Source organism: Sander lucioperca, chromosome 16, assembly GCF_008315115.2.
Source record: "Sander lucioperca isolate FBNREF2018 chromosome 16, SLUC_FBN_1.2, whole genome shotgun sequence".
Lineage (NCBI taxonomy): Eukaryota > Metazoa > Chordata > Actinopteri > Perciformes > Percidae > Sander > Sander lucioperca.
This window is the reverse complement of record NC_050188.1, coordinates 30,074,833-30,096,729: the sequence shown is the minus strand read 5'-3', so window position 1 is coordinate 30,096,729 and position 21,897 is coordinate 30,074,833. Positions and strand designations below refer to the sequence as shown.

The window sequence follows — 21,897 nt, the reverse complement described above, 5'->3', positions numbered from 1 at the left end:
CTCAACAACAGCTAATGGATGGACGTTGTGAAGAGATTGTTTTGCTGTTTCCAAAGTCAGGAATGATCTTTTGGTCTCAGAGTATATGTCGGCTTTTAGAGGTGCATGTACGAGAAGAAGTGGTTTGCATATACTTTATATAGATGCAGTTATAAGATTTCTTCATTATAACTTTAATTAGTTGCAAGTTTGCTCCTCCTGTTTCTTTGGAATGAATCAGAAAACAACATGAGATTATAATGTGATATGAATGGATGGTGTCATCTTGAGTTAGCTGTGTGATTCAGCTGTCTGTGCTCTCTCTGCAGGTGATGGTTAGAGCAACTGGGAACAGCTGAGGATGTTCCCAGTAGCAGGAGGTTATTTAAGTCTGGATGCAGTGCAGCCCTCTCTCTGGCTGACTCTCCACTCTGCTGCAGCTTTGCTCCTCTCCCGTCTGCTTTAGTTCTCTACTCTGCTCCTATCAACCTTTACACACACATATTTGCACTCATGCATGTCACACAATAATGACTTTACCAATATCCACTGCCCATACATAAGTTCAAGTTAACCCTTTAATTTGGTTTAATTTGTTAAAATAAATATATTTAGTAAGAACTTGATGATGGTGTGTCTCCCTTTTGTTGTGGCCACTTGAATCAGTTTGTGTGTGTGTGTGTGTGTGTGTGTGTGTGTGTGTGTGTGTGTGTGTGTGTGTGTGTGTGTGTGTGTGTGTGTGTGTGTGTGTGTGTGTGTGTGTGTGTGTGTGTGTCCTCAGTGAAGTGTATCAGTCTCTGCAGTAGCTTCCAGCTGCAGCAGTCAGTTCAGTTTCTGTTCAGTCTGACTGAGGGAGGTTTTTGTACGACGCTTTTTCACTGTGTGAACACATACTGACTGTTGATATAGTGTTCACTCTGACAGTAGTAAACTGCTGCATCTTCAGTCTGGACTCCACTGATGGTCAGAGTGAAGTCAGAGTTTGATCCACTGCCTGTAAAACGATCTGGAATCCCTGATTGTCGAGTGCTAGCATCGTAAATGAGCAGTTTAGGAGTTTCTCCATCTCTCTGTTGGTACCAGGCTAAACTGTGGTAGCTGCTCCCATCATCATCATCAACATAAACAAAAACATCCTGACTGGTCCTACAGCTGATGGAGACGGAGCCTCCCAGAGCAGAGCTCACTGCTCCAGGCTGAGTCACTGTGACCTGGCCTCTGGACTCTGAGGATACAGAGACAAAAACATAAAGCAGCGTCACGGTTTAGTCGTCTTCATTTCAGAGGGACGGATGTTGATAGAGGAGAGGAGTTTGATTCTCTGGACTTTACCTGTGAAGCAGCAGCAGAGGAGAGTCCAGATGAGGACGGAGATCAAAGTCATGTTTTTGATGAGGAGGATTTCTGTGTCTTCTGTTGTCATGAAGGACAGCTGTCAGTCATCCAGTGTTCAACTCTCAGGACTATAAACTCTCCCAGAGCACTGGAGCATGGTGCTGCTGATGCAAAGTGGCTCTCTATGGAAATGCTCTGACTGACTCCAACAGGGACTTGGATTACTCTGATGATGCTGTTCATCAATGGATCAATCACTTTATCAGAGCATTGATTAGGATCTTTCAATAACACTTTGACTTCTTGACAAATCTTCCAAATGTTAGATTTAGGCTTCCCAGGACCAGCTGGAACATATAAAAGAAGTATTTTATTCCCTATACCATACAGACATTGAACACAGAATGACTGCATCAGAGAACACTTGTTATTTTTTAAGATTTGCTCTCTTGTATTTTTATGAGACTTATTTGCTGCCACCTTCCCATTTGTACTATTTTATATTGTATTTTGCATATTCTGTATGTTTTAATGGTGTGCTGTGTTATGTGCATTGTATGAACATTTGCTGTACTCTGGGAAGAGCCAAAGACAAATTTCCACTGAGATGGACAATAAAATTTATCTAATTTCTTCTGTAATTGAAAATAGTTGATAAAAACAGACAATATACACTTAATTTGAAATCAATATGAATAAAAAGCTTGTATTCTGGAAATCTGCAGCACTGTGTTATTGTCAGTTTTCTTTTTATCTGACAAGATTTTACAAACAGCCTCATTTTGGTGAGTTTGTGTCAAAGTCAGAGAGCCGTGTCTCTCTACAGTGAGAGGTTTTTGTACGGCGGCTCAATGACTTTGTATCACTGTGGAACACGTTCGGTGGAGGAACCAGACTGAATGTTGGAAGTAAGTTTCTGCACAAATACTAAAAACTATATAGTGAATATTGTAAAGTAATGTTTTTTAAAATCTGTTTACAGTAGATAAAATATATATGTATTCACGTTTTTATTTCTCCTCCTTTATCGTGGAGACTAACTCAGAGCAGCTTCACTAAACATTTCTTTACACATTTCTGTCAAACTGAAATTTAAATGACTTGAAGTGTGGAAAAGATAAAACTGAAAAACTGTTCTACAAGATTCATTTTTAATTTTCCACATCAATGATAACTGTTTAAAGCAAATGAAGATTCAGATATTCAAACAATTGAACAGAGCAAAGATAAAGATCGGTATTTGAAAATGTGCAACATCTCTTTACTGTGTCATGTATTGTTTCAAAGTTTGAAAACTATTTGAACAGTTTGGTAATGATGATCAAAATCACATGAAGAACATTTGATGTTGTCAGCTCATTTTCTGGATTTGTTTCTATTACACTAAATACTTTAAAGTCATGTATAGTTAGGTTGTTCCAGTGTATAGTTTGATATATATCAGCTCATTGTGTAGATGATTCTCTCTGTGCTGATTTACATGAGAGGCTTCTTAAAGGGAAGTGAAACAATGTGTGAGTGAGTGACTGGTGGAGCAGAAAAACCATCTGACAGAAACTCCTTAAAGGAGAAAACCAACTCTCACACAGTAAAGGTGTCCAAGTGGCTGCTGGTTGATTGACAGCTGTGTGGTCCCTGTCCTCTAATCTGATTGGTGTCTCCTAGGTGATGTCCGTCCCACCCTGACGGTGCTGCCCCCCTCCAGTGAGGAGCTGCTGAAGGGGAAGGCCACGCTCATGTGCCTGGCCAACAAGGGCTTCCCCTCAGACTGGAGTCTGGCCTGGAAGGTGGACGGCAGCAGCAGCAGCAGCAGCAGCTGGGAGGAGAGCAGGAGCCCCGGGGTGCTGGAGAAGGACGGCAAATACAGCTGGAGCAGCACCCTGAGGCTCCCTGCAGACCAGTGGGAGAAGGTGGGCTCTGTGACCTGTGAGGCCACCCAGGGCTCCCAGACTCCACTCTCAGAGACACTGAGGAGAGACCAGTGTTCCCAGTCCTGACCTGACTCACTGGGACTCTGCTACTGCTTTCACTCTGATACTGATCTCAGTCTGCTCTCTGCTACTCTTTCTTTCTCTCTACAGATTCATCACAATTTGAAAGTTCATTTTGTGTTGCTTGCAGTAATGCTGATATTCTCTGTATGTTAAAACAATAAAGACAAATGTATCAACTTAATGTTGTCCGAGCTTATTGATACTAGAATGACTGCCGTCATGTGTTCCTTTCTTAAATGAACATATACAGTATCAGTTAAATCCTGAGATAGTTTTTCTCTGTAGCATTTCCATTAGATGATTCTTTCAGAAAGAACTGATGAGATGATGTAATGCAGGTCCCATCTGCTCGGTGCAGCCTGACAGTGTTTAGCTGTGGTGTCCTACAGCAGGTATGGAGCTGGTGGGAAAGGATGAAAGTCAAACTCTGGTCAGCACCACTGTTACTGCTCTCCTTGACAAAGTCAGTGTGAGAGAAAGTCAACAGATTCTTTGGGTTGTTACAACAATAATGGTCACCACTGTCATCTAATGTGTCTGATCTAAAGCAGGTAACAGGTAGATGGAATTACCTGCTGTGCTGTGCACTTTGATACAGAAGTGGTTTTAGATCCTGTGGTAATCTGATCTCCTCAGTTCATAAGTTCATATCACATTAACGGTTTTAAAATATATAAATCACTTTTGTGATGGAACTTTTTTTGGCATTCATGTTTCTAGTAAAACTTTGTTCTTTAACGATCTGAAACACAAGTATCAAACGCCAAACGCAAGTACCTTTGTGGGAGGATCTCAGGCTCTGTTGCTTTTATACCGGAGGGAGAAATGACTCTTGCGCCCGACGCAAATCTAAAATGGGTTGGTCTGAAGTAGTTACATTACTCATAGGTGTGGTTTGGGCGTAACGTGCAATAAACCAATCAGAGCATTATCTCACATTCCCTTTAAAAGCAGGTGAGCTTGTTCCATGGCAGATTGCTATTATAATGGTTGATTTGCTAGGTGCCACGCTCTTAATACATCCATGAGCGCACGTCAGTAGCGGTTTACAGCCGAGGTGACCGAGGTTTGCTATTGATTTTTCTTTTTGTCAAAATGTAAATAAAGAAATGTCACAAAAACATACTTTCCAATGTTTTGGGTTCACTCTCACTGAATCACTAGTTTATGAATGCATCGTGATATTTTTGCAATGTAGTCTAACATTAGACCGAGATTACCTCACTATAGAAGATGCAGCTCTTCTGTCTCTCCTCTCCCGTGCTGCTGCTGGGGCATTTGGGTTAAGTGGCATCGGCACATGCAGTTCAACATCACATCTCCTTAAGTCCTGCAAAGTGTATACGCGGTGTGCACACTCTACATTACGGCCAAGCATGTGCCCTTAAAATAGCATCTGAATAACGCGCCACTGACTTTAGACTAGGTTTTTCCTGGTCTGTGGCGGAGCTGTTTTCTGAAACTGCAAAATAGCACTAGGGAACGTTTGCGCCAGAAGTGCAAGTTCATTCCCTAATTTACCGACGTGAGTCTGTTGAGGGAAAAGTCTGCTGTGCGTTGGGTGCAAAATAGGAATGATACGTTGGTGTACAAAATCAATTGCGCTGGGTTCAAGATAGGGCCCTTAGTGTTCTTAATGAGGGGGAAAAAGATGATGAATTAAATAACTTTTATGCAAGGTTTTGATTAGCTGAGTTCTAGTAGGATAAAATAGAGGCTCTAGACTCATTACCTGCACTGAATCCCCCAAAAATCACTATTGACCAGCATGTTGTACAGAGTCTTTTCTCACCCACCTGCCCTAGGAAGGCTGCTGGACCAGACGGCATTTCTGGGTCTCTGCTGAAATGATGCAGCGTAGAGCTGGCAGAGGCCTTGTGTCCTATTTACCAAAAGTCTCTGGACTCACATGTTGTTCCTTCCACTTGGAAAAGCTCTATTATTATTCCTGTTCCTAAAAAGGAACAGGACAACACCTTTTTCTGAATGTTAAAACTGAGATGTTGTAAATAGATGTAAATATATTTACAATTTTTAAATAGCAGATAAACTAATGTCTAGGTCAAGAAGGACTGGGAGGATCTCTTTGGTTTTACTACAATTAAATGATTTACTTAAAGGGATTAGTGTTTTAGGAACCTTGCTGTGTTGTTTGTTCGATAACATCTATGGATGTTTTTCACACACATTGTGGAACAAAAAGTTTAACTTGTCTTACAGTCTTAAGATGTGTGTGTGTGTGTGTGTGTGTGTGTGTGTGTGTGTGTGTGTGTGTGTGTGTGTGTGTGTGTGTGTGTGTCCTCAGTGAAGTGTATCAGTCTCTGCAGTAGCTTCCAGCTGCAGCAGTCAGTTCAGTTTCTGTTCAGTCTGACTGAGGGAGGTTTTTGTACGACGCTTTTTCACTGTGTGAACACACCGCCACTGTGATAACTCTGACAGTAGTAAACTGCTGCATCTTCAGTCTGGACTCCACTGATGGTCAGAGTGAAGTCAGAGTTTGATCCACTGCCTGTAAAACGACCTGGAATCCCTGACTGTCGAGTAGTAGCAGCGTAAATGAGCAGTTTAGGAGTTTCTCCATCTCTCTGTTGGTACCAGGCTAACGCGTGATTGCTGCTCCAAGTATAAACATCCTGACTGGTCCTACAGCTGATGGAGACGGAGCCTCCCAGAGCAGAGCTCACTGCTCCAGGCTGAGTCACTGTGACCTGGCCTCTGGACTCTGAGGATACAGAGACAAAAACATAAAGCAGCGTCACGGTTTAGTCGTCTTCATTTCAGAGGGACGGATGTTGATAGAGGAGAGGAGTTTGATTCTCTGGACTTTACCTGTGAAGCAGCAGCAGAGGAGAGTCCAGATGAGGACGGAGATCAAAGTCATGTTTTTGATGAGGAGGATTTCTGTGTCTTCTGTTGTCATGAAGGACAGCTGTCAGTCATCCAGTGTTCAACTCTCAGGACTATAAACTCTCCCAGAGCACTGGAGCATGGTGCTGCTGATGCAAAGTGGCTCTCTATGGAAATGCTCTGACTGACTCCAACAGGGACAGGGTGTTTCCTCTTCAGTGCTGAGAACACTGACTTTATAAATTATTCATGATATAATGCATAAAGAAATTTTGCATAAAGAAATTTTTGGGTTAAGTTGATTCTGTTGAATTACTAAAACCTGTTAAACTGCATACTCTTCACCACACAGCCAATGTGCATTTTTGTCCTCATTTGAGATCCATACTGCTCTACTAAGGCAAAAGACCTTAACTCGCCAGAGTGTGAAAGTGAGAAAAATGACTTTAAAGTTATCTTAATGTCCTGACAATTGAGTTATATGATTTTGTTATTTTCACATTTTGTAGTGTATGTCTGAATTAATCTATCTACACTAAAATGTTGAACTCAAATTTGACCTTTGACCCTTTTCCAGAAGTCACTGTATTCTGCCTTAGCATTTCCCACAAAATGACAATTGGTCATATCAAGGCAAAAGACCTTAACTTCTATTTTATAGCACAATGTTATGATGACAATGATAACTTTCACTTAAAATGTAAGTAATATTAACCCTATTGGACTCACTATGATAAAAATGGCTTCACATTTGTCAACATCATATGAAAATTATATATATGCGTTTGTTTTTCTGTATTTCATACTACCACACAGGCAGTCACATGATTGATTCACACACTCTCTCTGACAGATGTCAGAATTAAGAATGAGCGTGTTTTGATGTTTTAATGCATATAAAGCATGTTCTTCTGTTTGGATATGAGGCAATAATTTAGACTCACTGCAAGAATGAAGACGTGAACATAAAGATGGCGTCATTCACGTGCATATTAAGTAGCCACCTTGGTTTGTGTTGGTCTTATAATAGCCTACATCCATAGATGCTCCAGCAGAGACGATGGTTAGTTTAGTCAGCAGTTAAGTTTACAAGAATTTGCCCAAATTTCAAGATTTGTGGCAAACTAAGATAAACAGTTAGACTACAAACCGACAGCTTTTGTTTTACCTTGTTTGTCAAAATTTGCTATTTAGAGTAGAGTAGAGCTGTTTGTGTAAACAGCGCGGTGGACGAGAGAGGACTGCCCAGACAGAGATTGAAATATATCACTTATACATGTGTAAGCCTGTAGACAGGTGAGTGGTGTTGATACGTATACTTTTAAGTTTTATTGTAGCCTACTTACAGTCACGAGCGTAGCGGTATATTTCCCAGTCAGATACATGTGCTGCGTGTCAGCGTCGTCCTCTGCTGTGTGTGTGTGTGTGTGTGTGTGTGTGTGTGTGTGTGTGTGTGTGTGTGTGTGTGTGTGTATTTGTATTTGTATGTGTGTGTGCAGCGCAGGCATGGCATTTACAGAGTATACCTTAACTCAATTTCAGCATTCTGAAGCGCCATGAAACAAAGAGAAAGAACCGTAACTGATGTTACGGTATTCTGCCTTGGCTTCTCTACGTTTTTTGAAGTTACGGCAAAGACAACACACAATTTTCTCCCCAAAACAATACAATTGACTCAAGATATTTGTCCACAAGATAAAGCAGATTTTTAATGTTCCAAAAATGACAATAACTCATTTTTGACCAAAATTGAGTTACGGTCTTTTCGCTTAGCACGGCAGCATACACACAATTACTGATGTGAAATGTAGAAATTAAAATAATACTAAACGACAGATTCTACCAACAAGGATCTGTGTACTTGTTTTATTGATGTAAAATCTTTTTTCAGGGTTGACAGAGAATGAGAGAACACTTGTTTGAGTATGTCGACATTTCAGTAATCAGCCCTAATGCAGAACATCTGTTTCCCTCAAACAAGCCCTGACAAACATGAACAATGTGTGACACAGAGGAACAAGTCATTATGATTAATGACCTTTCTCACTCTTTGTCACAAAGACTTTAAAATGATTCTTGGTATAACATGTGATGTCATGTCTTATAGAAAACCTTTGACTTGTTTTAAATATAAAAATGTATATTTTTTGTGTAGTGGCACTGTCCATAACTGCCACATCACAGTGGGTTTGATAGGGTCTATTTCTTTGATAGAAAGTAGTTCCGGTAAAAAGTGTTGATGGTGAAGTCTGTTGAGTTTCCAAAGTAACCAGGACATTATTTCTACAAAGGAAGTTGCTTTAAAATCTTTCAAGTATATTTTTTGAATTGATCACTATGAACACAATTCACGTCCACTATATTTGGGTGACAGCATAAGTGTCGGTACATAAAAACAGAATTATCTGCACGGCTCCACACATATGAGCAGGTCAGAATATATGTTCTGGAGTTCTTGTAATTTGGATGAAGTGTTTAAATGCTTGTGTCTTTTATTTCTCTTGGTAAGAGCATTTACTGAAGTAAAATATTTTCATGAACTCCAAACTGTGGATTTAACTTTTCTGTACATGTAAAAGAGGAGTGAGTGGAGCAAGAAAAGCTGCTGCTGATTTGATGACGTGTGACTCTGAGATGAGAAGTCTGAGATGACCAGATGATGCATTTCTTGATGGAAGAAACCAGGAGTTCAATTTACAATGAAATAAATCATGGAGGTACAAGATCTCCACTGTTACTATTGTCTACTCAATCTTTGTTAATACAACTGTAGTGATGTGAATTTACCTTCTGATTATCAACACAGAAAGAGAACTCTGTAGTCTTTACTATCAAACAAGTGTGTGTGTGTGTGTGTGTGTGTGTGTGTGTATGTGTAAAAAAATATGTTGTTAATATTGTAAAGTTATGTTTTGAAGTCGATTTTATTTTATTTTTTAATTTACTTTTAGTATTCATGTTTTTATTTCTCCTCCTTTATCGTGGAGACTAACTCAGAGCAGCTTCACTAAACATTTCTTTACACATTTCTGTCAAACTGAAATTTAAATGACTTGAAGTGTGGAAAAGATAAAACTGAAAAACTGTTCTACAAGATTAATTTTTAATTTTCCACATCAATGATAACTGTTTAAAGCAAATGAAGATTAAAATATTCAAACAATTGAACAGAGCAAAGATAAAGATCGGTATTTGAAAATGTGCAACATCTCTTTACTGTGTCATGTATTGTTTCAAAGTTTGAAAACTATTTGAACAGTTTGGTAATGATGATCAAAATCACATGAAGAACATTTGATGTTGTCAGCTCATTTTCTGGATTTGTTTCTATTCCACTAAATACTTTAAAGTCATGTATAGTTAGGTTGTTCCAGTGTATAGTTTGATATATATCAGCTCATTGTGTAGATGATTCTCTCTGTGCTGATTTACATGAGAGGCTTCTTAAAGGGAAGTGAAACAATGTGTGAGTGAGTGACTGGTGGAGCAGAAAAACCACCAAACAATCTCCTTAAAGGAGAAAACCAACTCTCACACAGTAAAGGTGTCCAAGTGGCTGCTGGTTGGTTGACAGCTGTGTGGTCCCTGTCCTCTAATCTGATTGGTGTCTCCTAGGTGATGTCCGTCCCACCCTGACGGTGCTGCCCCCCTCCAGTGAGGAGCTGCTGAAGGGGAAGGCCACGCTCATGTGCCTGGCCAACAAGGGCTTCCCCTCAGACTGGAGTCTGGCCTGGAAGGTGGACGGCAGCAGCAGCAGCAGCAGCAGCAGCAGCTGGGAGGAGAGCAGGAGCCCCGGGGTGCTGGAGAAGGACGGCAAATACAGCTGGAGCAGCACCCTGAGGCTCCCTGCAGACCAGTGGGAGAAGGTGGGCTCTGTGACCTGTGAGGCCACCCAGGGCTCCCAGACTCCACTCTCAGAGACACTGAGGAGAGACCAGTGTTCCCAGTCCTGACCTGACTCACTGGGACTCTGCTACTGGTTTCACTCTGATACTGATCTCAGTCTGTAACTCTCTCTCTGTTTATCTCTTTCCCTCACTCACTGTCTAATTACATGTTTCATTGATAAAGTGTGTTGCACGTTTTAATTTTGATTATTTTAACACAATAAAGTACTTTTCATCAAATCAGTTGTTTCCATGTCTGTTATTGTAAAAGAAACAGATATATCTGTCTTAATAGTTACATAAATCTAAATGTAAAACTGCCTGGAAATTCCTCGAGAAAGAAACTATAAGGTAATATAATAGCATGTTTAATATATTTTGAAAACACAAAAGTAATCATAGAATCATTAATGTGTCCCAGACAAGATAGAAGTAAATCCATCATTTATTCCAAATTCTTTAAAGCTTATGTGACTTCAGAAACTTCTTCATTGGAGTAATTTTAAATTGGTTTTTGTAGGAAAGCTGATTATTTCAATGTTTTTAGGAAATTCAGATATACTATGTATCTCATAAATGAAGTGTTTACTATGTTGAATTGTTTTTAGATGTGTCTATAGAGTATCATGAATCTGGGTTAACTGCAGAGCCTGAGAAGAAATAATTCAAGAATGAACTTTTGGTCTCAGTAAATTTGGTGCGTTTTTGAGTTGCATGTATGGGAAAATGTGTTTTTGCATAAACTTTATATAGATGTGATTATAGATTTATTTATTATAATTTTTTAGTTTCAAGTTGACTCCTTGATTTTTTCGGCTTGAATCAGATAAGAAGATGAGAGTATAATGTGATATAAATGGATGGTGTCATGTTGAGTTAGCTGTGTGATTCAGCTGTCTGTGCTCTCTCTGCAGGTGATGGTTAGAGCAACTGGGAACAGCTGAGGATGTTCCCAGTAGCAGGAGGTTATTTAAGTCTGGATGCAGTGCAGCCCTCTCTCTGGCTGACTCTCCACTCTGTTGTCCTCTCACGCCCATCACACAATACTAACTTCACTGATATCAACATCCCATCATTGAATTACGAAAGTCAAACCTAGAAGTTCGTGCTTAAAAGCAATACACGTTTGGGACAATGATGGCATTGATCCATTAAAAGGATGTTTTTACTGCACTAACTTGGACCTCTTCCATAGCTTGGACTTAGAAGAAGCAACAGACACTAATACTGATTATGTAACATTTTGTAGAGATAACGTGTTAATTCAGAAGTCTATAACTTTGTATCCAAACAATAAATCTTATATTTCCAAGAAAATTTAAAAGAGTAAAAGAAAAATTAAAGAGTGTGTAGTGTGTAGAAAAACAGCATTTAAAAATGGGGATGTTGTGGCCACGAGGAAGATCCCAAAAAAACTCAACAGCAAATTAGGAAAGGAAAGGAGGAGGAGAAGGAGAAATTTGAAACCCACTGCTCCACTATGAATATGAAAAAATATTGGGATTCCAAGAAATGTATGACAAACCTGGCCCCGGCTAAAAAATGTCTTAGTGTTCTTAATGAGGAGGAAAAAGCAGATGAATTAAATAACTTTTATGCAAGGTTTTGATTAGCTGAGTTCTAGTAGGATAAAATAGAGGCTCTAGACTCATTACCTGCACTGAATCCCCCAAAAATCACTATTGACCAGCATGTTGTACAGAGTCTTTTCTCACCCACCTGCCCTAGGAAGGCTGCTGGACCAGACGGCATTTCTGGGTCTCTGCTGAAATGATGCAGCGTAGAGCTGGCAGAGGCCTTGTGTCCTATTTACCAAAAGTCTCTGGACTCACATGTTGTTCCTTCCACTTGGAAAAGCTCTATTATTATTCCTGTTCCTAAAAAGGAACAGGACAACACCTTTTTTCTGAATGTTAAAACTGAGATGTTGCAAATAGATGTAAATATATTTAAAATTTTTAAATAGCAGATAAACTAATGTCTAGGTCAAGAAGGACTGGGAGGATCTCTTTGGTTTTACTACAATTAAATGATTTACTTAAAGGGATTAGTGTTTTAGGAACCTTGCTGTGTTGTTTGTTCAATAACATCTATGGATGTTTTTCACACACATTGTGGAACAAAAAGTTTAACTTGTCTTACAGTCTTACTACGTGTGTGTGTGTGTGTCCTCAGTGAAGTGTATCAGTCTCTGCAGTAGCTTCCAGCTGCAGCAGTCAGTTCAGTTTCTGTTCAGTCTGACTGAGGGAGGTTTTTGTACAACGCTTTTTCACTGTGTGAACAACCACTGACTGTTGGGATAGTGAGCACTCTGACAGTAGTAAACTGCTGCATCTTCAGTCTGGACTCCACTGATGGTCAGAGTGAAGTCAGAGTTTGATCCACTGCCTGTAAAACGAGCTGGAATCCCTGATTGTCGATTGCTAGTAACATAAATGAGCAGTTTAGGAGTCTCTCCATCTCTCTGTTGGTACCAGTGCAGAACGCTCCCACCATAAACCTTCTGACTGGTCCTACAGCTGATGGAGACGGAGCCTCCCAGAGCAGAGCTCACTGCTCCAGGCTGAGTCACTGTGACCTGGCCTCTGGACTCTGAGGATACAGAGACAAAAACATAAAGCAGCATCACGGTTTAGTCGTCTTCATTTCAGAGGGACGGATGTTGATAGAGGAGAGGAGTTTGATTCTCTGGACTTTACCTGTGAAGCAGCAGCAGAGGAGAGTCCAGATGAGGACGGAGATCAAAGTCATGTTTTTGATGAGGAGGATTTCTGTGTCTTCTGTTGTCATGAAGGACAGCTGTCAGTCATCCAGTGTTCAACTCTCAGGACTATAAACTCTCCCAGAGCACTGGAGCATGGTGCTGCTGATGCAAAGTGGCTCTCTATGGAAATGCTCTGACTGACTCCAACAGGGACTTGGATTACTCTGATGATGCTGTTCATCAATGGATCAATCACTTTATCAGAGTATTGATTAGGAATGTTTTCACTGCTCATTTGAATGAGTCTTTGGTTTGAGTTTGATGCACAAAAATCAACATCACTGTGGGACAAATTTAAACACAATTATCATTCATCATGATCTACAATTAACATGTTTATGATAATATTTTGGCAGAATTTGTTGGAAAGATTTTCTTCAGAAAGAACTTGTTTCAGTTAGTTTCACTGAAGGAGAAAATAATAGTTTGTAGATATTTAACAATTCACAATGAAAATATTAAACATTATTACAGATTGTATATCTTTTTAAACACTTTAACCAGTTCTAACATATAATGTGTAAACTGGGAATGTGTTTTGGTGAGTTTGTTTGTGTCAAAGTCAGAGAGCCGTGTCTCTCTACAGTGAGAGGTTTTTGTACGGCGGCTCAATGACTTTGTATCACTGTGGTACACGTTCGGTGGAGGAACCAGACTGAATGTTAACTGTAAGTACATTTGACTCCTTTAATCACTCAAATTTTATGTTTGTTCCATTTGAACAGCATAATTCTAAAGCCTACTGTGTTTTGTCAGATTTTTATAAATTTAATATATTTGCATCAATTCTTGAAGGCTTCAGCGTCGTTAACCCGACAAAAAAACACTCTGATGAATAATCTTGTTGCACTAAAACTTTCTAAAGTCTTATCAGTTCGTTGTAGAAAACTACTCAGCATTAATCTGTGTGAAGAAAATATTTGTAACAGTTAAAGTTTTTAATATTCTGGCTCAAGAACTCTGCTGATAATCTTTGGTTCAGTGTTTGATGTGAATAAGTATTACTCCATCTTTCTCCAGAATAATGATTTTGAAGCTATTGGACATATTTTTGAGAATTTTCTGAGTTTGAAAAAGTAATTCAGTAGTTAAAAATATTCATTTGGATGTTTTCAGTAATGAAGCCTGACTGTTCAGTGATGATTCCTGCTTACATGAACAGAACAAAGAAATATCATTAATGAGGTTTTCGTTTAGGAAAAGAAATGTGTAAGAAAGTTCAAACAGTAAAAGCCTCACAATCTCCATCTTATGTGTATTATTATGAACTATTAAACTCTGAAAGTTTAGTAAAAGAGAGCCAGTTTTAACTTTTTATCTTTAGTCCTGAAACCTGTCTGTTGTCACGGTTCAGCAGTGATGCCTGTCTGTTGCCATGGTTACTGAGCTCAGAGAGGGAAGTGAAAGATTTTAAGAACAGTTTGATCCAATCTGAGGAAGACCAGCAGAACTAGTAGCCTCCTCTGCTGCAGCCAACAGGCTAGAGTTTAGTTGACCTCATATCAACTTTATTAATCTCTCTCTCTCTGCAGTGGGTCGAGCCGTCCCCACCCTGACGGTGCTGCCCCCCTCCAGTGAGGAGCTGCTGAAGGGGAAGGCCACGCTCATGTGCCTGGCCAACAAGGGCTTCCCCTCAGACTGGAGTCTGGCCTGGAAGGTGGACGGCAGCAGCAGCAGCAGCAGCAGCAGCAGCTGGGAGGAGAGCAGGAGCCCCGGGGTGCTGGAGAAGGACGGCAAATACAGCTGGAGCAGCACCCTGAGGCTCCCTGCAGACCAGTGGGAGAAGGTGGGCTCTGTGACCTGTGAGGCCACCCAGGGCTCCCAGACTCCACTCTCAGAGACACTGAGGAGAGACCAGTGTTCCCAGTCCTGACCTGACTCACTGGGACTCTGCTACTGGTTTCACTCTGATACTGATCTCAGTCTGTAACTCTCTCTCTGTTTATCTCTTTCCCTCACTCACTGTCTAATTACATGTTTCATTGATAAAGTGTGTTGCATGTTTTAATTTTGATTATTTTAACACAATAAAGTACTTTTCATCAAATCAGTTGTTTCCACGTCTGTTATTGTAAAAGAAACAGATATCTCTGTCTTAATAGTTCCATAAATCTAGAAATGTTAAACTCAACTGAGTTTAATGTAAAACTGCCTGGAAATTCCTCGAGAAAGAAACTATAAGGTAATATAATAGCATGTTTAATATATTTGGAAAACACAAAACTAATCAGATAATCATTTATGTGACTCAGACAAGATAGAAGTAAATCCATCATTTATTCCAAATTCTTTAAAGCTTATGTGACTTCAGAAACTTCTTCATTGGAGTCATTTTAAATTTGGTTTTGTAGGAAAGCTGATTATTTCAATATTTTATATTTATAATATATGTATCTCACAAATTAAGTGTTTACTATGTTGAATTGTTTTTAGATGTGTCTATAGAGTATCATGAATCTGGGTTAACTGCAGAGCCTGAGAAGAAATAATTCAAGAATGAACTTTTGGTCTCAGTAAATTTGGTGCGTTTTTGAGTTGCATGTATGGGAAAATGTGTTTTTGCATAAACTTTACATAGATGTGATTATAGATTTATTTATTATAATTTTTTAGTTTCAAGTTGACTCCTTGATTTTTTCGGCTTGAATCAGATAAGAAGATGAGAGTATAATGTGATATGAATGGATGGTGTCATCTTGAGTTAGCTGTGTGATTCAGCTGTCTGTGCTCTCTCTGCAGGTGATGGTTAGAGCAACTGGGAACAGCTGAGGATGTTCCCAGTAGCAGGAGGTTATTTAAGTCTGGATGCAGTGCAGCCCTCTCTCTGGCTGACTCTCCACTCTGCTGCAGCTTTGCTCCTCTCCCATCTGCTTTAGTTCTCTACTCTGCTCCTATCAACCTTTACAACACACATGTTTTCCACTCATGCACATCACACAATACTGACTTTAGTAATATCCAAAGCCCATACATTACTTAAAGTTAACCCTTTAATTTGGTTTAATTTGTTAAAATAAATATATTTAGTAAACACTTGATGATGGTGTGTCTCCCTTTCGTTGTGGCCACTTGAATGTGTGTGTGTGTGTGTGTGTGTGTGTGTGTGTGTGTGTGTGTGTGTGTGTGTGTCCTCAGTGAAGTGTATCAGTCTCTGCAGTAGCTTCCAGCTGCAGCAGTCAGTTCAGTTTCTGTTCAGTCTGACTGAGGGAGGTTTTCGTACGACGCTTTTTCACTGTGTGAACAACCACTGACTGTTGATTTCATGATAACTCTGACAGTAGTAAACTGCTGCATCTTCAGTCTGGACTCCACTGATGGTCAGAGTGAAGTCAGAGTTTGATCCACTGCCTATAAAACGATCTGGAATCCCTGATTGTCGATAAGTAGCAGAGTTAATGAGCAGTTTAGGAGTTTCTCCATCTCTCTGTTGGTACCAGGCTAAACAGCTAGAACAATAAATATTCTGACTGGTCCTACAGCTGATGGAGACGGAGCCTCCCAGAGCAGAGCTCACTGCTCCAGGCTGAGTCACTGTGACCTGGCCTCTGGACTCTGAGGATACAGAGACAAAAACATAAAGCAGCGTCACGGTTTAGTCGTCTTCATTTCAGAGGGACGGATGTTGATAGAGGAGAGGAGTTTGATTCTCTGGACTTTACCTGTGAAGCAGCAGCAGAGGAGAGTCCAGATGAGGACGGAGATCAAAGTCATGTTTTTGATGAGGAGGATTTCTGTGTCTTCTGTTGTCATGAAGGACAGCTGTCAGTCATCCAGTGTTCAACTCTCAGGACTATAAACTCTCCCAGAGCACTGGAGCATGGTGCTGCTGATGCAAAGTGGCTCTCTATGGAAATGCTCTGACTGACTCCAACAGGGACTTATGATACTAGTATTTTATTTAGTGTGGAAATATGCAAAAGAAAGACTGAGGCTAGAAATGTTTGACATTGACAAACATATGAACATTCTTAAGGGGGTGCAGGTTTAAATGCATTTTATTATTTTTCATGAAAATCTTTCAGTTCTTTGTAAAGACATTTCACCCTCTCAGCTTGGATGACAGCTGTCAAAAATGTACTTGGTTTTGAGAAGGATGTTAATACCATCCCGTCCCCATATACCACTGAGTCCTCACATACCACCATATCCTCACATACCACAACGTCCCCATATACCACCATGTCCCTATATACTACCAAGTCCTCACATACCACACACAGGGACAGGGATACAAGGTTGGATAATCAGGGCTTCTCTGACATTTAAAGTGCCTGGTTTAGTTCAAGCTGCAGTCACAACTGGTGGAGATGCTGCTGAGCTTTGAGAGGGGCCTCCGTCAGATGGAGAGTGGAACACATTCACTGCTGTGGTCCATCAGCAGGAGGCTGGAGTGAATGACAGAGGCCATGGACCTCAACTCAGCCCCCCCTCACCACACTAAAACCTACATATCTCTGAGCCGTTTAGTATCCAGCGGTGTTTCAGCAGTGACTCCATCCAGCAAACATCCAGGCAGTCGCTCCAAGAGTCTCCTCACCAGAGGTCAACGCAAACGTGGAGCTCAGACAGCAAACGCTCCTGAAAAGGAAGAACTCTGTTTACTTCTTTTAGTTCTTTTGTTTCTGGATTTAAATTCAAATGGGCACGGGGTTGTATTTGTATTGACATCATTTGAAATAAACACATTTTTAAAGTGTTCAAACTAACTGTGGTTAATTGTACTTCTACAAGGTAGCTTGTATCAGTTGTTTCTTTCCTGTCGTAAGTTTTGATTTTACAAACACAACTATAAAATAAACAGTTTTTAACAAATAATTTCATAGTAACTAATGTCTTACTTTCAGGGAGTGGGGGGGAATGTGTTGTAAATACGCTACAAACAAAAAGAAAGCATTCATTTGCACTTTATTGTTGAGTGCCATGAATTACTAGAAATCTACCCATAATCCCTTACTGTGTGATGTGGAAATGAGAAACAAAAATGTCTACTGTTAGACATCCAATATTAGAGGATATGTAATGTAAATGTCTATTTTCAACTCGTTCTGCACAAAGCAAATATATTAACTTGCAGGTAAGAATTAAATTACTCTAAAATATATATTTAGGGGGTTATGCTAGAGGTGGTATATGGGGACAGAGATCAAAGATAATACAAGATTATTGTTTAAGTTAGTACGTAGATTTTATGACTGTGAAAGATCCCTGTCATAAAATCCACGTACTAACTTCAACAATAATCTTATATAATCTTGATAGAATTTTATCAAACTGAAATCAAGTTTGAATTCGAGGTTTGATGAGTGTCTCTTCTGCTCCAGTAGTAGGATAGTGTTATTGGGTCTTAACAGTCTGAATCTCTTTAGTAACTATTCTGTTCCAGTGTTTGGATTTTTGTTGCTAATGCTTTTCTCTTCATTCAATAAATATTGTAATGGGTGGTGAAGATACAGAACTGTTATGTGTAAGTCTATGTGATTCAAAGATTATTAATGTATACATATTGTGTATTTTGTGTGTGTGTGTGTGTGTGTGTGTGTGTGTGTGTGTGTGTGTGTGTGTGTGTGTGTCCTCAGTGAAGTGTATCAGTCTCTGCAGTAGCTTCCAGCTGCAGCAGTCAGTTCAGTTTCTGTTCAGTCTGACTGAGGGAGGTTTTTGTACGACGCTTTTTCACTGTGTGAACACATGCTGACTGTTGGGATAGTGAAAACTCTGACAGTAGTAAACTGCTGCATCTTCAGTCTGGACTCCACTGATGGTCAGAGTGAAGTCAGAGTTTGATCCACTGCCTGTAAAACGAGCTGGAATCCCTGATTGTCGAGTAGTAGCAGCGTAAATGAGCAGTTTAGGAGTTTCTCCATCTCTCTGTTGGTACCAGGCTAACCTGTTAGAAGCATAAACATCCTGACTGGTCCTACAGCTGATGGAGACGGAGCCTCCCAGAGCAGAGCTCACTGCTCCAGGCTGAGTCACTGTGTACTGACCGCTGGACTCTGAGGATACAGAGACAAAAACATAAAGCCGCGTCACGGTTTAGTCGTCTTCATTTCAGAGGGACGGATGTTGATAGAGGAGAGGAGTTTGATTCTCTGGACTTTACCTGTGAAGCAGCAGCAGAGGAGAGTCCAGATGAGGACGGAGATCAAAGTCATGTTTTTGATGAGGAGGATTTCTGTGTCTTCTGTTGTCATGAAGGACAGCTGTCAGTCATCCAGTGTTCAACTCTCAGGACTATAAACTCTCCCAGAGCACTGGAGCATGGTGCTGCTGATGCAAAGTGGCTCTCTATGGAAATGCTCTGACTGACTCCAACAGGGACAGGGTGTTTCCTCTTCAGTGCTGAGAACACTGAATTTATAAATTATTCATGATGTAATGCATAAAGAAATTGAGAAATTGGATTGGTTTACATTGGCAATTTGGGTGAAGTTGCTTCTGTTGAATTACTAAAACCTGTTAAACTGCATAGTCTTCATCACACAGCCAATGTGCATTTGTGTTCTCATTTGAGATCCATACACACAATTACTGGTTTGAAATCTAGAAATTAAAATGCAAAAAGCCAGATTCTACCAACAAGGATCTGTGCACTTGTTTTATTGATGTAAAATCTTTTTTTCAGGGTTGACAGAGAATGAGAGAACACTTGTTTGAGTATGTCGACATTTCAGTAATCAGCCCTAATGCAGAACATCTGTTTCCCTCAAACAAGCCCTGACAAACATGAACAATGTGTGACACAGAGGAACAAGTCATTATGATTAATGACCTTTCTCACTCTTTGTCACAAAGACTTTAAAACGATTCTTGGTATAACATGTGATGTCATGTCTTATAGAAAACCTTTGACTTGTTTTGAATATAAAAATTTATATTTTTTGTGTAGTGGCACATTTTTTTTGCCACATCACAGTGGGTTTGATAGGGTCTATTTCTTTGATAGAAAGTAGTTCCGGTAAAAACTGTTGATAGTGAAGTCTGTGGAGTTTCCAAAGTAACAAGGACATTATTTCTACAAAGGAAGGAAAAGGAAGTTTCTTTAAAATCTTTCAAAAATATTTTTGGAATTGATCACTAAGAACATAATTCACGTCCACTATATTTGGGTGACAGCATAAGTGTCGGTACATAAAAACAGAATTATCTGCACGGCTCCACACATATGAGCAGGTCAGAATATCTGTTCTGGAGTTGGAAATGCTCTGACTGACTCCAAAAGAGACAGGGTGTTTGACGTACAACACTTATTGTGGAAACATGTTAAAGAAAGGTTAAGGCCAGAAATGTTTGACATTGACTAACATACCAACACTTTTAAGGGTGTGCAGGTTTAAATGCATTTTGTTATTTTTCATTCAAATGTTATCAGTGCTTTGTAAAGAGAGTAAAGCCACTTTTCAGCTGGGATGACGACTCATGGTCATGGTTTTGAGAAGGATGGAAATTCTTCCATTTTTAAATCTCAGCCATACATATATAAACAAAAAGGATTCAGTTTCTCCATCATACATTTATACATGATAGAAAAATGGTGCAATTGTAATAATAGTTTTGTAAGATTAGAAACATTAGTTTAGTGGATTCCAACAATGGTGAAATATCAAGTCAGTCAGTAAAGGTTTAAAAAAAAAGAAAAAAAAAAAGATATAGATATGTAGATATATACACACATATGAATGACAAATCAACAACAGACCCACATTTCAAAGGACAATTGACAGAGGGAGAGAAGCCCAGATCATCCTCCAGTCTGTTCCACTAAAACACATCTGTCCAGATGTGGTAATCTACAAGAGAATCAACCCACTGGTTTCTATTCAACATGTGTATCAGTGATGCTGGGATTGAAACAGACTTTGTTTTACTTGTTGATCAGAGATCTGTACACGGTGCTCAGGAGGGATCTGATGAGCTGTCTGATCATTTACAAATGTTAAGGAGGGGATTTCTAGATTTCATATATTCAGGGAAGTCCCTCACTGTGATTATGCGCCTGGATTACAAAGTGTGCAATAGACTTTTCTGCACATTTAAGAGGGAAGTGATAGAAACCAGAAAACATGTTTTAATTCCTGATAAGATTATGGTCTACAAGAGGGGAAACTAATTGTATTATATTACTAAATCAAATGTAATCTGCATACAAACAGATTGTATTGTGGTGGACTCTCAACACATGATTGATACTGACGTTGACGATGTATAAATCCATTCATCAGAGGGATCAGTGAGAAATATGAAGAGGTAAAGACATTAACGTCTTGTACATCATTGTTTTAGGAGAACAACTGAAGTAAATGTATTTTCAAAGATGGAAGGTGTAGTATGTCATATTTTCTAGTGTGCGTGTGTGTGTGTGTGTGTGTGTGTGTGTGTGTGTGTGTCCTCAGTGAAGTGTATCAGTATCTGCAGTAGCTTCCAGCTGCAGCAGTCAGTTCAGTTTCTGTTCAGTCTGACTGAGGGAGGTTTTTGTACGACGCTTTTTCACTGTGTGAACACACTCTGACTGTTGATATAGTGATAACTCTGACAGTAGTAAACTGCTGCATCTTCAGTCTGGACTCCACTGATGGTCAGAGTGAAGTCAGAGTTTGATCCACTGCCTGTAAAACGATCTGGAATCCCTGATTGTCGAGTGCTAATATAGTAGATGAGCAGTTTAGGAGTTTCTCCATCTCTCTGTTGGTACCAGAATAAACCTTTGTAGCTGCCCGAAACATAAACACTCTGACTGGTCCTACAGCTGATGGAGACGGAGCCTCCCAGAGCAGAGCTCACTGCTCCAGGCTGAGTCACTGTGACCTGGCCTCTGGACTCTGAGGATACAGAGACAAAAACATAAAGCAGCGTCACGGTTTAGTCGTCTTCATTTCAGAGGGACGGATGTTGATAGAGGAGAGGAGTTTGATTCTCTGGACTTTACCTGTGAAGCAGCAGCAGAGGAGAGTCCAGATGAGGACGGAGATCAAAGTCATGTTTTTGATGAGGAGGATTTCTGTGTCTTCTGTTGTCATGAAGGACAGCTGTCAGTCATCCAGTGTTCAACTCTCAGGACTATAAACTCTCCCAGAGCACTGGAGCATGGTGCTGC

General features: G+C 39.9%; 1 protein-coding gene and 5 gene segments (V, D, J or C); 2 read left to right on the top strand and 4 right to left on the bottom strand.

Moving 5' to 3' along the window:
• Positions 1-839: 839 nt before the first annotated feature.
• On the bottom strand, positions 840-12,798 carry LOC116039059. The segment is given in 4 exon segments: positions 840-1,077; positions 12,131-12,132; positions 12,528-12,634; positions 12,742-12,798. Coding segments are annotated over 4 exon segments (384 nt in total).
• LOC116046432 lies at positions 2,190-14,856 on the top strand. The segment is given in 2 exon segments: positions 2,190-2,222; positions 14,339-14,856. Coding segments are annotated over 2 exon segments (342 nt in total).
• On the bottom strand, positions 5,708-6,227 carry LOC116046441. The segment is given in 2 exon segments: positions 5,708-6,030; positions 6,138-6,227. Coding segments are annotated over 2 exon segments (375 nt in total).
• LOC116046436 lies at positions 9,746-10,111 on the top strand. The segment is given in 1 exon segment: positions 9,746-10,111. A coding segment is annotated over 1 exon segment (267 nt).
• A 1,164-nt stretch (positions 14,857-16,020) lies between the features above and the next one.
• On the bottom strand, positions 16,021-16,543 carry LOC116046420. The segment is given in 2 exon segments: positions 16,021-16,358; positions 16,466-16,543. Coding segments are annotated over 2 exon segments (375 nt in total).
• A 1,929-nt stretch (positions 16,544-18,472) lies between these two features.
• Positions 18,473-21,818, bottom strand: LOC118493402. Its single transcript, XM_035993049.1, has 5 exons — positions 21,730-21,818; positions 21,295-21,622; positions 20,787-20,799; positions 18,907-18,958; positions 18,473-18,799 (listed from the first exon to the last, which is right to left on the bottom strand). Exons 1-5 carry the CDS (start codon positions 21,779-21,781, stop codon positions 18,477-18,479), a joined length of 768 nt encoding a protein of 255 aa, XP_035848942.1. The 5' UTR covers positions 21,782-21,818; the 3' UTR covers positions 18,473-18,476.
• Positions 21,819-21,897: the final 79 nt, after the last annotated feature.

Coding starts and splice junctions, on each gene's coding strand:
- LOC118493402 (XM_035993049.1), bottom strand. CDS start 21,781: ATGACTTTGATCTCCGTCCTCATCTGGACTCTCCTCTGCTGCTGCTTC. Junction 21,623..21,729: donor CCTCTGCTGCTGCTTCACAG/GTAAAGTCCAGA, acceptor CTGTATCCTCAG/AGTCCAGAGGCCAGGTCACA. Junction 18,800..18,906: donor CCTCTGCTGCTGCTTCACAG/GTAAAGTCCAGA, acceptor CTGTATCCTCAG/AGTCCAGCGGTCAGTACACA.